Source organism: Mauremys reevesii, linkage group 4 (assembly GCF_016161935.1).
Source record: "Mauremys reevesii isolate NIE-2019 linkage group 4, ASM1616193v1, whole genome shotgun sequence".
Classification (NCBI taxonomy): domain Eukaryota; kingdom Metazoa; phylum Chordata; order Testudines; family Geoemydidae; genus Mauremys; species Mauremys reevesii.
In genome coordinates, this window is record NC_052626.1 from 50,251,890 (window position 1) to 50,269,368 (window position 17,479).

The 17,479-nt window shown below is 40.2% G+C and overlaps 1 protein-coding gene across 9 annotated transcripts in view; it reads left to right on the plus strand.

Annotated features, from left to right (window-relative positions):
* Positions 1 to 17,479, plus strand: part of PRKD1 (protein kinase D1) — a 307,098-nt gene that overhangs the window by 166,721 nt on the left and 122,898 nt on the right. For 6 of the 9 annotated variants that reach the window (XR_005598150.1, XR_005598151.1, XR_005598152.1 and 3 more), the window contains exon 2: positions 1,925 to 2,063. Coding sequence is in view for 6 of the 9 variants with exons in the window: in XM_039537712.1 (XP_039393646.1) it covers positions 1,925 to 2,063 (139 nt within the window). In the remaining 3 variants the exon portion in view is untranslated. Of the gene's footprint in view, positions 1 to 378; positions 440 to 542; positions 562 to 1,330; positions 1,386 to 1,924; positions 2,064 to 17,479 lie in introns of those variants that run through there. The other 3 variants (XM_039537713.1, XM_039537717.1, XM_039537715.1) reach the window with 3 other exon arrangements.

Below are 17,479 nucleotides of genomic sequence, written 5' to 3' on the forward strand. Positions count from 1 at the left end.
AAATTTACCATTCACGTATTAAGATGTAGGATCAGACACCTAGTGCCTAGTATTTTCTTAGGAGAACTTTCAAATAATGACTAACTTAAATTATCTAAAGTGTTTGAAACACTGACATTACTCCAGCAGGAGATGGCATTTCCTATGAGGTAATAGGGGGCAGCTTTGGATCCCAGAATCAAGTGGGAGTTAGAGTTGGGCAGGTAGGTTGTTTTTATTTTAAAATATTAACATTAAGACCTGGAAATGATTATTCTGATATCTAGGTAGACATAGAACCTCTCACCCTCCCTGCCCTGAAAATAAAATTGTAGGCAATGCTTTTATATTGGTCTATTTGTGATGCTCAAAACTCTGCTTTTTTCTTATTTTATTCAGGCCATTGGAAACAGAGCAAGTCAAAGCAGCAGATATAGAAGAATTGGGCGAAATTATTTATGTATGTGTAGATCCTGAGTCATTCCAAATACTTCAGTGAAGTGACTCCAGATTTACACTGGCATAGCCAAGTGTCGAATTTAACTAATGAGTTGAATTTTGCATTCATTTAAGCTTTTGAAGGTAATATGCTTTCTTGGGTGCAACTGAGGGGCAGATTTTGGTCTAGGATGTAGACACAGATATGCACAGACCAAAGATAAAATATGTATTAAAAAAGGAACGTCAGGTACCAGGTGTGACTTGGATTTACTCACCTTGACACTCCTCTATGGATTGCACTAACAGGAGGCTATACTAAGAAGAATGTAAAGGGCCATAATTTCTCGAGACCTCCAGTGGCAGAAACTCTTCTTAGAGGTGCAGTACAGCACTGCAAACTCTCACTCTCCGGGAGGAGAGTAGCCATCTGTTGCTGCCAGAAAAATTGAGCTCTTATTTTTGAACGAGTAGCTCAGTGGTTTGAGCATTGGCCTGCTAAACCCAGGGTTGTGAGCTCAATGCTTGAGGGGGCCATTTGGGGATTGGTCCTGCTTTGAGCAGGGGGTTGGACTAGATGATCTCCTGAGGTCTCTTCCAACCCTAATAATCTATGATTCTATGATTCTAAGTGGGTGAGGCTGGCTTGGAGATGTGCTGATTCAGCCTCTCTCCCAGGTAGCCTCTTCCAGTGAGATTTGAATGAAGCCCCATCCTGAATTGAAAGGAGGGCAGAGTACCTACCCGCATGCCTAGAATGGAATAAAAGTAGTGGGATGGACAGAATGGAGTGCAACCCTCATACCCCTCCAATCAGAAGGGATGGTTCCAAGAAAATTCCACATGATAAACCTTATGGAGTTTGCCCCCATCTGTCTTCCTTCCCAGGGCTTTGCTGTGGGACAGCCTCAGGACTGGATAATATTAATTTGAGGTTTCTGAAGGAAACAATATATGAAATGAGAACGGTATGGCTCTATAATGCTGCAACTCATGGCACTGATACACAAAGGGCTCTGGTTTTAGAATATTTCAGGATTCCCATTTACATTGAGATGAGAAATATCATGGAGGTGACTTGAGTTGAACTCCAGGGGTATATTTTTTCTATTGGATCTAAATAGTGGTATTAGCAATAGCATTAAGGGTAGGCTGGAAATCTGTAAGAAAGTTCTGTAGCAGTCGTTGCAAGGGGAGGAAGCATAAAAGAGCCTGCATGGAGGGGGGGGAAGACAGCTCCAGAGCCTGAAGATAATCTAACTACTGAAGTATTTATAACACACACATCATAGTACTGATATGGGTAATAAGCCTCATACTTGGTTAGCTGTTGGATAAGAATTGGTCCATCAGCTAAAAAGACCCATCTACATAAATGTGTAGCTTTGTCATATGTAAATCTGAGGACAGGTCCATTATCAAAAATAAGTGTTAGTTGTGTTAATTATATTTTACACATCTGTATTTTATATTATTATAATAAATATTCATGATTGTATATTTGCAGTTTCCTGAATGTGGTTTCTATGGAATGTATGATAAAATTCTACTTTTTCGCCATGATCCTACCTCTGAAAACATTCTCCAGCTGGTGAAGTCAGCTACTGATATCCAAGAAGGAGACCTAATTGAGGTTGTCTTGTCAGGTAAAGTATATGTTTTCTTGAGGCTTGTTACCATGTTTTGTAATTGCAAACACCTACAATATTTTGGTGTTGGTTAGGTATCTTAGATTGTTTTATGGATTAAATGCTTAGCCAAATTCTGCCCTCAAATATATGTGTGCAACAATTTGGAGTTGTGCACATATAACAGAGGACAGAAATTAGCCCTTAATGAATGTTTTCATGGTATGTCTTTTTCCACTGTCATACTGCATGTTCTCTGATAGCCTGATTTTGCCATAATTTCTAATAAAGCAGCAACTTAATGTTAAAAATAAAGGATGAAATTATCTCCAACATAGGTAAATAGTAATAATACACAGTATACATTAAGGAAAAAAGCTGATGTGGGAGGATAAATGTCTTCTGTGGAATAGGCTAAAACCAAAACATAGCAAATAAGATAAAAATACATGAAATTTAGCGTGCATTTACATTAAAAGTAGCTTAAAATGAGATTTATATAATAACATGCATCAGGTTGCAATTGTTTAATGTTTTAGTTGATCAAATATACACCAATGGCACAAACATTATTTTTATTACTTATTAGTAATACAGATTTATGTAGGACTATACTTTTGTTTGGCACTGTATGGATTTTAAAACAGTATAGACCCAACCTCGAAGAACTTGAAATGTAAATTAGGCAGGGACAGAAAATGAAGATAACTAGCAAATGAAATGGTAGGGAAAGGAAGCCTGAGGTTTAAAACCATCATGAAAAATGAGTCATGTTGTACAGCTAGTGAATTTTATAAATTCTGATATTCTTAAATTATTAAGAAAAGGCAAGCATGCATGGCTACAGATATTATAAATTTAAATAAATAAATATGCACCTTTGTTCCATCTCCTAATTGTCTCAACATACGCACTCGCTTTTTTGGATTCTTATTCCTGCTTGTTACGCAGAAATTGTTCCTGCAAGCCCCGATTCCTACTCCTCTTTATTTTCAGGTAATGCTTCAAAACATATAAAGTGGGTTTTGCACAAACACTCACTTATCCTGAGGTTATGAGACTGAGAAAACCAGGCCGATAGCATTTTTTTGCTGATGGACAGAGACTATATCAATATTAAGTCTAGTAATTGTTAGTTACAAACAAAAGCCACAGCTGGTTTTAAATGGAAAGCAGAAAAACAGTATCTAGGAAAACATAAACAAAACCAGATATATGGAAGATGTGCTTGTTCAGTGCCTTTGATCAGCTGTCTGTTCTCTGTCCTCCTACATACAAAAATATTAGGTAGGCAAAGGAGAGTTCCTCAGATCAACACCTCACTTCCCATTCCACTGAAGACAGGGTAAAGTAAGCAGTGGGGTTCAAGTCCGAGGAGAGACAGAAGATAATGGAAGCCATAATCCCTTCTCCAAGGAGGTTCCAACCAAAGAAAACTTATCGGAGACCCACATTTCTGGCTGACCAAGAGATAGAATTATCACATACAGTATTATAGTGTCTTAAAAATGAATTAATAGTAGCACTTTTGCAGATGGTAGAATAAGTCTGTTATAGCGGATTATACCACATAGAATTATATTTTGAGGCGGAATGTGGAAAAAGGAGATGCTGAATATTTGGGGGAGTGATGTTGTTGCAGATATAAGGGGATGGTGTGGAAGAAGTCATGGAGGCAGTAGGGAAAGAAGGAAGCTAAAGGAATAGGTAGGCCCAAGGTAGTGTCAGAGCAAAGAGGAAGGTCAAAATAGACAAGAAACATAAGTCCTAACATGGAGGTGGGATGTGTATAGGTAGGGATATGAGGGGAGGAGTATGAACGGAGTGGTGAAGTGAGAGCATGGACTTAAGAAGCATCTTCAGTTGTTAAGGAGGCCAGAAAATAGTGAGTTGCAGTAGAAAAAGTGAGACATGAGCAGAATTTTGGAGATTAGGATGGAGAAAAAATAGAAAATTTTAGAGATGTAGATGAAATGTTGACAGGATTTGTCAACAGCCTAAATGTGGGAATAAATGAGAGAGGGAAATAAAAAATGTGTTAAACTTGAAAGGGTGGAAGACAAGGAGGATGCTGGAACTTCTAAGGGAAATGTGATGGGGAGGTAGATGAGGAGCTTAGCTTTTTCATGGGACATCGAGGTAGAGTTGCTGGAGACACACCTGAAGTAACCATCTAAATGCTTGGGGAAAGGTCATGGGTGAGGAGAGAGAAGTTAGAGCCATCAACATATAGGTAGTAACTGAAGCCACAGCGAAAATCATTGAGGGATAATATGGAGAGAGCCAGAACTTGAGTCCTGGGAAATACTGCCAAGAGGAATGAAAGGATAAGTTCATAAAAATCAAAACCCAGTTGTTCTCTTTACCATAGCATTCCCATAAGGCTGTTGCATGAGAGAAGGTCTGTTTACAATAACCTTTGCTCAAGAAGGCAAATATGAAGGCTATACAGTAAAGAAGTCAAGATCCAAAGCATTCCTGTAAGTCAGCAAGAGAGAATTCATATTTTCCATATCAGGAAGCAGATTACTCATTTTGAAAAGATGCCAGCTATCCCTATTTTCTTTGCCATATTTGCTACAGTACGTAATCACTACACTTCAGTAAATCAGTAATAATGCTACAGTCAATCCAGCACTTAGTCTTTTATTTGGTGTGTAGCTTATTCTCTTTTGAAATGCAGACCACATAAAATGCTTTTCAGTTTGCCAAAATTAGAAAACCAGCTGTTTAACTCTTCAAAAGTAACACCTGATATAGTGCTTTAAGGCAGTAAAGGAGAACTGTACTACTGGAAAAAATGAAAATACTAAGGCATTCATGCCCTTACATCACTGGTAAAACCTAATGTCTGTCCATGAGAGTGTGCAAATATAAGTAACTCCACAATATTTACACCAGTTATATTTGTTAAATCAGCAGCAAGCTTTTTGTATGAAAGTAAACAGCACCTAGGGTTGGTCAGACTCTCTTTTTCTGTTTCCCAGCTTGCCACACACCTCCGACCTCTCATTTATTGAAATTCCGCTGGCCCAAATCCTGGGATTTTGAGTGTGACAGCTGATGTCACATAGAGAGCTCCTCCTCTCTGTCCAACTAAACAAAAGTTTCAGTTAAGCAAAACCCCTGTGGTGCCCTATTATATACCACCTTCCCTCCCCAGGAACTCTGCTCTATAGTTCCTGACGATATTGATCAGCTTCATGGTTTTGTCTAGTTTTGCTTATGACCAGCGTTAGCACTGTGATTGATCTTAGTTAATTACATTAGTTAGTCTCATATGAATTCTAGGTAATTTACATAATTGAATGTTTCCCTTTTATAAGTGCAGGGAATGCATTGAACAGTGTAACTGCACAGTGTATCCTGATTGGAAACAAAATTAAAATAGAAAATTGAGAATGTTTAGAATCTCTTAAAAAGAACAGGAGTACTTGTGGCACCTTAGAGACTAACAAATTTATTTGAGCATAAGCTTTCGTGGGCTACAGCCCACTTCATCGGATGCATAGACTGGAACATGGCTTATGCATAGACTGGCTTATGTCTCAGGCTCTCTTCCTACTACATTCCCCACTTTTTGTCTTTTTTATGGGGAGAATGTTTACCCATTGTCCTGGAAAAGCATAATGCATTGACTGAAGATGACCCAGTAGGCTAAACACCGTTATGTGGTCACCTTACTTTACCATCCACACATTCATGCCTCATCTGTCCCATGGTCTGCACATTCCCTCGTATGACTGATGGACAGATTTCATTTTCCAATTGTTTTCAGTGGACCTAGGAATGTTAGTCCCGGGACCATAACTGATCTGTGGGGTCTAGAGTTGTTCTTTGATAACTTTTGGGTGGCATGAGGAGGCCTTTATATTTATTTAATTGGTGATTAGTGAGAAGGGCTTTGGTCGATAAGAAGAGCTTTGGTCAGGATTATAAGTGTATTGTGCTTATATCTTATAGAGTAATATAGGTGTGTATATATATGAGGGATTACATGATCCTTGAATAGATGAATACCAGATATATTTCCTATATAACTTCTGATAAATGATAATACATGAATAATATGGATAGTTGGTGTGTGTGTGTGTGTGTGTGTGTGTGTGTGTGTATGTGTGTGTGTGTGTGTGTGTGTAGATAATGCCTATGTGTAGCTGTAATTTGGCTTTTTTGGTTTGACATTGCATGTAGCAACACATTCCCATCAGAGCAATTACCGTTTTGGCTTGTATTTCCATCAGTATTATTCTAAGTGTCCTGACTGTTGGATGTAGAGTAATATCCTTTGGAATTTCCCATCAAGGAGTTTACACCTCTCTTTGCACACATTCTACTTCTTCTATTTGTTGTTGGAAAGATGAGCTATGGGTATTAAGGCTTCCTTGGTTCTTGTCGCTAAACCATGTATGTCCAATTGTAATTACTCCATTGGGGGAAACAATTCAATTAATAAATCTTGTAGGGTTCCAGGAGGAGTAATAATTTCAGTGGCAGTCCTGACACTACTTGTTGGCCAAAAGGCATAGGTTCCGATTTGAATTGTGCTAGTGACTTCTACACAAAATCATGTATTGATTCCAGGACAAATTGTTCCATGTATGGAAAAATTGGAATATCCCAGAGCACGTACCACATCTTGTATTCGTACCATCTGATTGGCTAATTCTTTTTCTACCAAACGAGCCCAGTCTCTTTTTGTGTTATTGGTATCAATTGTAGCATAGCATTCACACAGCCACCATCTATTATGTTTTGTGCAACAAGCCTGATTAATTTCCAAGCCAGTTTCAGTTACTAGGAGCACAGTGGAATAATGCTGTACATAAGTATTATTTACCAAAATTCCCACACTGTTGGCATAGTACACCTTGACTGGATCTTGCATCCACCTTGGGATGGCCATCATGATGTGAAGACTTTTGCTGTTATCATGATCTAAACTTGAAACCTTATCAAATTTAGCAAATTGCAGAAATACAGGAGCAATATTATTTATTCCTTGCTACTATATTTGTTTTTAAATGGCTGTGTGGTCTCGTACTCATGGCCAATTTTGTAATTGTAATAAACTTTGTTTTATCATTTCAATTACTCTGTCACAGAGGCCACACAGACAACTGCCAGTGAAACATCATTCTTTTCCATGCTGTTAATAATTGACAAAATAATAGAATTCAGGTGACTGAACCCTTGAGCAATTGAATGTATGTTGTCAATGGTAATTGCATGTTGATCCAGCAATAGACTGCTAATGCCTCCTCCTGTTTTGACTGCCTTATCTATCCTATTAACAATGCTGTTTATTTTTTGATTGAGATTTTCCATATCTGCTGAATTCTGTATGGACATGCCAAGACCTGAGCCTCCCAATACGGAGCCCATAAGACCTCTCTTTTTTCTCCTTTGCTGTTTTAGTAAGGGATTTTGAAAACCCTTCCAAAATCACAATTGCATTTCAATTTCTGAATTGAACAAATTTTGTATTGTTGAGGACATTGAATTGGCATGGTCATATTAGCAAAATTTAGTTTTATTGGCATATATATCCATCCCACATTCTCTACCATATATTCTGTGGTAGGGTTCATGAAGAGTCCTGATGTGGGCCAAGATTGTAGGTTTGGATATTCCATTGACAAGATAGTGTCAGTAGTGACGTGAGTGATCGGGGGTAAAGTGGGTGTCTGAGTTGGACAGGCTCCTTCACATACCTTTACATGATAAATGCATTTCCTAATGTCTGAGGCCATGGTCCAAGTTTCCGTGTATATACCCTTATCTTCTAGCTAAATGTTCTTTATATAAATGGAGGCACTCCACCTATCCTCCAGGTTAACAAAGGTGATTCTATTTGACCATAACCCATATGTTTTAACAGTTCCTTTGATATAACCAATTACTGTGTAACCTACTCTGAACCAATCAATCAATACCTCTGCTCTTTCCTTTGGGTATGATTGAATGTTATATGGTAGAGCCAGGTTATCTCCTACCAGGGATGTTCCAAGTGATGATCCATTATTTGTTGTGTGGTTAATAAGACTCATGTCTTTTCTGGTGTTTCTGTTTTTTGTTCCTTAATCTGTGTGGATTCATGGTGAATGTATGCCTCTCAAGTATATTACTAGAACCGGTATTAGGGGATGCAGCAAGGGTAATAAATTGTTCACAGTTAACCTCCTCATCTTCCTTCCAACAACAATTATACTGTCTCTGTTTTTCTTTGGTTAAAGTCAGTTCTTTTTCAATTCATCATTTGGTTTACTAAATTGTTTTGTGGGAATATGCTGTGTCTGGGTTATGACTCCAATACTCATGCCCAGGCCATCTGTATGGCCTCAGGTGATTCTCTAAGGATGTGTTCCGCTTCTCGTTTCTCTTCTGTTTCACACATCAATTTTAAAACCATTCAGGCCGGACAGGTTTGGCTTGCAGTATCCAGCGCAGTAGAGTTGCTTGGAATCTGCATTCATAGGTTTCTGGCCATAGGATGTGTCTGATTTATCTTTTTGGTATCTGACAATCCTTTTGCCTTTTGGATCATCACTGCTACACCCAACAGTCTCCATAGCCAGGTTGGCATCATAACCTGTGAAAATATAAATCATCAATCAGTTCTCTCTCTCTCTCTCTCTCTCTCTTTTTTTTTTTCCCCACGAAGGAATTTGGTCAGGTTTATTGTCAATGAAGCACGGTCCTAATGTCCTGGTTTAATGGTTACAGGTACACTAACACATGTATGCCTGATGGAATGGACTAGCTTAGTTAATAGCGGGACTTTCCATTATCCCCTAAGCCAACCAAAGACACTCCCTCTGAGACTTCATTTTATACCCCAATACAAACAAGTTACATATTGCCCCCTGACATGGGTTGTTACCACCCATTACCTTGTACGTGTTGGTTTGATCAAAACATCTCTATCCATCACACGATTATTCTGACCGTATCTTTAGGAGACGTCAGTGTGTTCTCATTATCTTTGAGGGTGGGAGGTGTTTGTACCATACTTGGTAGGGGGTGTTCTGGTACCATCTTTCTGGAATGTATTTGCGTGAGTGTCCCGTGCCTAGCCTTTCTTACGAATGTGTGTGTTTTTGCAGTATCAGCCCTGGTCTTGCCAGGTTCTGTGAACTCACAGCCTGTCTCTTGTTAACTTTTGCTTTATATTCACAAAGCTTGACCATTACTTTAGTTCAGGCCTCCGACCAGGCCTTTAATACAAGAGCTTATGTCTCAGCCTCTCTTCCTACTACACCTGCATTTCTATATTGTTTTACAGTGCCTTGCATTCTGAGGCCCCAATCTGTTTGAGGTCTCTCTTTATTATTATTAAACATTTATGTTGTTGCAGTGCCTGGAGGTATTTTTAACAGCTCTCAATGCTGGCCTCACTTTAGAGAGAGCAGAGTTAAGCAAATGCTTAATGCCCCCAATGTATAGTTCATACCCATTTTCACCATTCATGTCTGACAATCAGCACAGGGTGCCTGTTTCTGCTGTCTTGAAAACAATGGCAAAATGACCTCAGTCGCAACTGGCTGGGTTCTAATTTTCCTCCTGATGGTGGAAAACTATTGTAACATGCAAATGGTGCCAACCATTAATTGGCTCCTGAATCTGAATATAGGCCAGTCTTTTAAAGATTTATCAGGAACAGATTAAATGGCAACAACATTTGAAAATCAATAAATGGCTTAACCCAGCATGCATATTGGTTATTAGTAAATAAATTTTGCTTCAGGCTTTTTGTTTTGTAGCTTTTATCTCTGTGGCAGTTTAGTATTTTCCACACAACCTTAATAATTACAATTTAAATTAGGACTTGGCTTGAAAACATGTAAACAACTCTGATGGGGATAACTATTTCATACAATGGATGTGAAAAGTTATCTTATTAGATAAATGCAACTAGTAAAGAAAACAAGCTTTAGAATGCTTTCAGCAGTTCTGAGTGTTTTTGGAGAGACACGGAGGAGTGGAGTCTATCATAGGCTTCTCCATAGGATGGTGGACTGTCTATACTTTCTCTCCCTTCCTTTCCCCTTCCCTCCAGTTTACAAAATTGAGGGCCATGACAGGTTGTGAGGCACTATTGATATTAAAAAGGAGGCTTTTTTTATTTACATGTTTAATGCTTTAGTTTTTCAGAGGCTGAAAATATTTTCAGTTTTATTTGCTATTTTGAAATTCTGCCCTTGATGGACAGATAAATAAAAGGGAGCAGGTTTGATGGCTCATGCGTCCTCTTCTGTGTGAATCCTGCTGGCAAGGCCCACAGAACAGGCTTGGGTATGTGTAGCTGGACCACTTTTGCGGCTCTAGTAAGGAGCAACATGTACCTGCTCAATGCAACATAGGCCCTATCCAGTTTAGGGAACAGGGAGAAGGATAAGTGTCGCATCATTATCAGGGCATGTTCCCTTGGAGACCTGGTGTGCAGGCCATTATGGGTATAGAAAACTTATCTTCCCCACTTTGTGCACCTGCCCTAAAGTTTGAACATTTAAGGTCAGTGGGCCACAGATTAAACTAATTGACCTACTTAAAAATTGCATGCTATATTTTCAGATACTGTATTATCAGAATTTTCTTCATTTTCAGAAAGTGGTGTGGTCTAGTATTTTGAAAGCTGAATTGGGAATCTGGAAACCTTGGCTTCTATTCCTGACTCTGCCCACAATGATTCTGTCTGTGGCCCTGAGACAGACTAAGTTTTCTCATCTGTAAATTGGGCCTAATGTCTGCCTATCTTGCAAGAATTTTGTGGGAATTAATTAGAGCTGAATCAGCCCTTGGTAGGGCTCAGCAGTGACTACATCCACAGTGGTGGCTATATCAGAGGAGCAATTCTTCTTGGGATGGGAGAAGGCTGTTGTAATGGGGTGGCAGTTTTAGTACGACAAGGCTCCATAGAAGCCTAACTTATGTGGGGTGCCATGGGGAAGCACTGAATCGGTGAATCTCTCAAGGCCCCTTGCCTAACCCCCTCCTCAGCAAACTTCACTCACTTTCTGGACTCTGCTACCCAGTTCTGTAGACCCACAATCGGTCACACTTTCTGCCTCTTAAAGGCTATAGTCTGCATTCCAGTGGAGAGAATAGGGTTCAGTGTTCGTAAAATGTTTTGAATATGAAGCCCAGCATATTTTTCATTAACTCTTCCATAAATGTAACTAATGAATGTCTGGCAGAATTCTCAGCATCCTTACATTCCTGGCCTGTATTTCACTTTCTCAAAATGTAGTTATCCAATCCACTGCCTTGTTCCCATTAATGAGACCTTTAGAAAGGTTGGCCTGTAATTCAGTTTCAAGTTCCGCAGAAGAGGTCCTGGTCTGCGGCTGTTGTCTACTTGCTTTTCATTTTGAATAATCTAATAATCATCCAAGAAGGAATAACCATCTTTTCCCCCTTCAAATGGCATAAATGGAACATGTACCCAATCTGTGTTATCTCTCGGTCTTCTGGCAGTTGTTATAGCACAGCATTGTGGGAAGTGAGATTGAATTGAGGGCAAAACCACATGATTCACAAGTTCTAGGTGGGCCTGTTAAGTGAGGCATAAATTTGTCAAACTTAAAAAATCTCTCCTCGGTTCCGTTCTCATATTTCTTACTGTTCTCATCATCCCTTTTCTCTCATTTTATTATGTTTCTTAGGCAGATATGATGCAATAGCCTTTGGGCTCTTAGGCCTGGTCTACACTAGGCGTTTAAACCGGTTTTAGGAGCGTAAAACCGATTTAATGCCACACCCGTCCACACTGAGAGGCCCTTTATATCGGTATAAAGGGCTCTTTAAACCGGTTTCTGTACTCCTCCCTAACGAGAGGAGTAGCGCTAATATCGGTATTACCATATCGGATTAGGGTTAGTGTGGCCGCAGATCGACGCTATTGGCCTCCGGGCGGTATCCCACAGTGCACCACTGACTCTCTGGACAGCAATCTGAACTCGGATGCAGTGGCCAGGTAGACAGGAAAAGCCCCGCGAACTTTTGAATATTTCCTGTTTGCCCAGCGTGGAGCTCCGATCAGCACGTGTGGCGATGCAGTTAAAAATCAAAATAAAGAAAGAGCTCCCGCATGGACCATGCGGATGTGATCGCTGTAAGGGCAGGCAAATCTGTTCTATCAGTGCTCCGTTACAGAAGACGAAATTCAAAATCATTTTTAAAAAATCTCCAGACAGACGCCATAGCAGGGGCTCAGCGCACTGCTGCGTGACAAGCGTAACGGAAAGCCAAAGAATCAAATGGACGCTCATGGACTGGAGGACTCAAGCTATCCCACAGTTCCTGCAGTCTCCGAAAAGTATTTGCATTCTTGGCTGAGCTCCAAATGCTTCTAGGGTCAAACACAGTGTCCGCGGTGGGTCAGGGCATAGCTCGGCAATTTACGCACCCCCACCCACCCCCAGAAGTGAAAGGGAAAAAAATCCTCTCTTGACTCTTTAACATGTCACCCTATCTTTACTGAATGCTGCAGATAGATGCGATGCTGCAGCACTCAACACCAACATCCTTGCTTCCCCCCCCCCGCCCCCGCCATGGGTGGCTGATGGTGCAATATGACTGGTACACGTCCTCATCATCAGCCTATTGGCACATGGGGCAGTGCAAAAGGGCTGGTAACCATGCTGACTAGCATCAGTTAGGTCAATCAAGGGCGCCTGGCCCTAATTTTTCCTGGTAGATGGTGCAGTATGGCTGATAACCATCGTCATCATAGCAACAGGGGGCTGAGCTACATCAGCCCCCACCCTTCATGTGTAAAGAAAAGATTCAATTGCCCCTGGACTAGCAGAGGGATGCTGGGCTCCTCTCCTCCACACTCCTTACTGTCCTGTCTGGACTATCATAGCAGCTGGAGGCTGCCTTCCACTCATTTCTCTCTAACAAGTCACTGTGTCTTATTCCTGCATTCTTTATTACTTCATCACACAAGTGGGGGGACAATGCTATGGTAGCCCAGGAAGGCTGGGGGAAGAACGGAATCAACAGGTGGGGTTGTTGCAGGAGCACCCCCTGTGAATAGCATACAGCTCATAATTTCTGTGGGATCTGACACAGAGCAGCTGTGCTCTCTGGTTCTATGATACAGTGGTTCTCTAGTACACTTGCCCATATTCTAGGCAGGACTGATTCTATTTTTAGATACCAAAAAGGAGGGATTGACTCAGGGAGTCATTCCCAATTTTGGCTTTTGCGCCCCTGGCTGATCAGCCAGGGGCACTTATGACAGCAGCAAATGGTACAGTGCAAAAGGACTGGTAACCATGATCATCTTATTACCAATTTATGGTATGGTAGATGGTACAGTATGGCTAGTAACCATCTCTGCTGTCATGCAAAAGCAAAAGCATGCTGCTGTGTAGCGCTGCTGAATCGCCTCTGTGAGCGGCATCTAGTACACATACGGTGATAGTCACAAAAGGCAAAACAGGCTCCATGATTGCCATGCTATGGCATCTGCCAGGGCAATCCAGGGAAAAAAGGCGTGAAATGCTTGTCTGCTGTTGCTTTCCCAGAGGAAGGAGTGACTGACGACATTTACCCAGAACCACCCGCGACAATGATTTTTGCCCCATCAGGCACTGGGATCTCAACCCGGAAATTCCAAGGGGCGGGGGAGGCTGCGGGAACTATGGGATAGCTATGGAATAGCTACCCACAGTGCAACGCTCCAGAAATCGACGCTAGCCTCGGACCGTGGACGCACACCACCGATTTAATGTGTTTAGTGTGGCCGCGCACACTCGATTTTATACAATCTGTTTTGCTAAACCGGTTTATTTTTAAATCGGTATAATCCCGTAGTGTAGACGTACCCTTAGACTGTTCTGATGGAGTAGACTAAGACAGACTGTATAAAACCAGAAACCTCCTTCAACTGAAAACACTGGTTGGCACACATTTGGAATTTTGATGGTCTAACTCTCCTCCTTCCCTCAACTCTCCCAAGAGCTGTAAGATGGGAAGGAAGATCATCATTCTAGGATAATAGTTCTTCAACTTTTTCATTCTGCAGACTACTTTGCAAGAAGGATCTTCACATAAATTACCATGTTTCCCAAGTCCCCAGCTTCTCTATCATATACTTGGTCTACATAGGTACCAGAACAAACCACCAAAAAGATATCTTTAAACCATTGGTGGCCCAAAGGTCCTGATGATCTGTGAATTCCACTCTTAACAAAAAGCAAGGGGAATTTTTGACAAATGGAGTTGTGTTGTAAACTAGCTCTTATCGAGAAATGGTCTTTATCCTTCATTTTATGCCTGACACACTTGTCAGCACTCCTTCAGGGAATTTCAGAATGTTGCTATACAGAACTTCTCTAACTTATTTGTGCTTTTCTTCATTCATGTAAAAATGACATCTCAGTGAACTTGCACACACCGCTTAAATACCCTAAATGCCGAGCACAGATGAAATGAACCCAAATAATCAGGAGACAAAAAATGTATTTTAAATATCACTTTTTTATTGCCTAAAGACTCATTTTATATTTTCAAATACTCAAATCTATCATATAGTTTTGTGTTTGAAATATCTACACTTTGACATGTCCCATATGAATACCGATAACAGTTTTAAGAAAATTTTGCAGTAGGATGGGTAATCAGAAAAACATTTCAGTAGGTTTATTTGAAAAACATTTTTCAAATGTCTTCTCATACATTCTGACCTTTAGTTCCTCTAGAGAAACATAATGCATCTTTGAATGCTGTTCTATAAATTTGAATAGGCATTTATTCTCAGGTGCTCTGTCTTTTCTGGCATGTAAAATTACAGGGTTCTTATATAATATCAAAAAAAGGAGAAAGCTGTAGGAGTTTTACAATTTTGTTATGTCAAACAGGGAATACATTAAAACTTAATTTCTTTTAAAGTTAAAAATATATCCACTGGGCAAATAGTAAGAATAATCACATCAAAAGAAATGGAAAAAAGTATTAAAGTGATTTACCTAAAATATAAAATCTTACGTCGGTGCTGATACACCATAAACAATTTGATTGTCTCAATTCTGCCCTTGGAGAGATACAGCTAACATTACTTATTGGAGTCTTAATATAATGAGAGTAAAATGTGAGACATTAAAAAAAATCCTTATCCCTCTCCCCCAATTTGAAAGGGAAACGACTCATAGTCTATCAAGCGTTCTTTGCAAAGCTTCAAGATAATTTTTCTTTAGTGATGGCAAATGTAATTGAGTTTTTTTTCAGTACCATTTTTATGTCTGATTGTCATATTAGGTCATATGAAAGAACAGTGCCTAACAGGCTCCTCCACAGTGGTTAGAAACATTAAATCATACTCAGCCATATGCACATAATGTGCTAGTATGATTTATAGAGCAAGAACCTGAAAACGGAAAAAAATGCATATTCAGTGTGTTTATAATATTAATGACAGTATAGTGGTGACAAATATCACGCTGCTCATCTATGGACACCATGCCTTCTAGTTATCTGAGCTAATGTGATATGATGTGAAAATTCATAGTCCACATTGAACTGGCTAGAAAATACCACCATTTGCTCTGTAGGATGGGGCATAGGTCACTTGCTGGTTTGAATTAGAGTAAATGGTGGATTCTCTGTAATTTGAAGCCTTTAATTTAAGATTTGAGGACTACAGTAACTCAACCAGAAGTTATGGACCTGTTGCAGGAGTGGGTGAGTGAGATTTTGTGGCCTGCAATATGCAGGAGGTCAGACTAGAAGATCATGATGGTCCCGTCTGGCATTAATGTCTGTGAGTTTGAGTCTGTTACACAAACAAAGTTTAAAACAAAAAATTATTAAGGCTACAAAGTCCAACACTCAAAAGTTAGGAAATGCCAGGATTAAGGTTGCTTGTGCAATCATAATTCGGTCCCCTTGTGTGTATGCATTGTAATACAGTCTTTAATTACACAATCACATACTGTGTTTTCCTTGCTTCATTCAGTGCACAGAATGGATAGTGCTCACTTAATGGGCAGCTATTCAATATTTTGTTTTCTCCTCATTGTTCAATACATGGCCCCAGGGCTTATTTACTGTACACTATTCAAACTCTGTGCTGCAGACAGAATTATTAATTTTCTCAAGTGCTTTTCTATGACGCTCATCACCATAATTTCTAAGTCCTTTACAAACATTAAATTAATTTATCTTCATACTACCTCTGTGAGGTAAGGGGTTAGTATTATCCATATTTTATAGATGGGGTGCTAAGGTACGGAGAGATTTAGGTCAAAAGTATCCAGTGATTTTGGGTGCCCAAATTCAGATGCCTAAGACCTGATTTTTCAGACTAATTAATGCTATATAGTACTTTATATGTTCAAAGCACAACTCTCATTGTTTTCAGTTGCAGCTCTGAGTGCTCAGCAGTTCTGCAAATCAGACCCGAGCTTGAACACCCAGAAAATGAGGACTATACAATTAGTGACCATTTGTGAACAGTTTGGTTTAAGTTACTTGCCCAACATCCACAGGAGCTCTGTGGTAGAGGCAGGGATAGAATCCAGTTCTCCAGGGCTGAATCCAGCTCCCATAACCAGGAGTGAAATCATCCCTTTTCTTCCTGCAATCCCCTGCCTCATTCACTGCACACCTTCCAACTTCTGCAACAAATGAGGCAGGGGTCCTAACGACAACAGCCTTCTTCACTACACAACCCTGATTCATCCTCAGAGTGGGTCCATTGTTTGCAGTGAATAATGCGGTGATACTAGGGAAAAAGTACTATGCAATCATTTAATTAACAAATGTATCACTATGCATATGGACAAGGGGACTGAATTAAGGTTGCAACGGCAATCTTAGTTCTGGCATTTCCTAAGTTCTGAGTTCTTGACTTTGCAACGTTATTAATATTCTTTTAACATTTTTGTGTGTATTTTCCTAGGTTATTAAAAAGTGAACAGAAATTCCATCATATGGCATCATATTGATACCCGCATAGGTCACCTGTAGAGTTAGAACCTTTATAGCTACCACACAGACCTCTGTCACTTGAGCTAATGGAATAACTGATAGCAGGAGTAGGTTGTCATCCTCTTTGTGGAGCAGCACAAGATGAGGATGGGATGCTTTGCCAGTGGGGTATCATAGATATTTGCTGACAACAGAGGAATGGCAGGACTCAGGAATCTTGGTTTCCATTCCAGGCTGTAGAGGGGAGTGTTCTCTGGTGGACACAGACTCTCCTGCTCATTTCCCCCAAGTGTGACCCCTCTCTCCCTTCTATCTTATTTCCTCTAACCTGTCCTTGTCCCAGTTCTGTCTCTTTCTCCTGGCTTTTCATCCCAGTCCCCATCTCCTTGCCCTGCCAGTCCCAGTTCCCTTCACTCTTGGCTCCTCGTCTGATAGTCTTCTTCTCTTCCCTCCCTCAGTTCTCTCTCTTCAGTGGATCCCAGTCCCAATCTTCCATC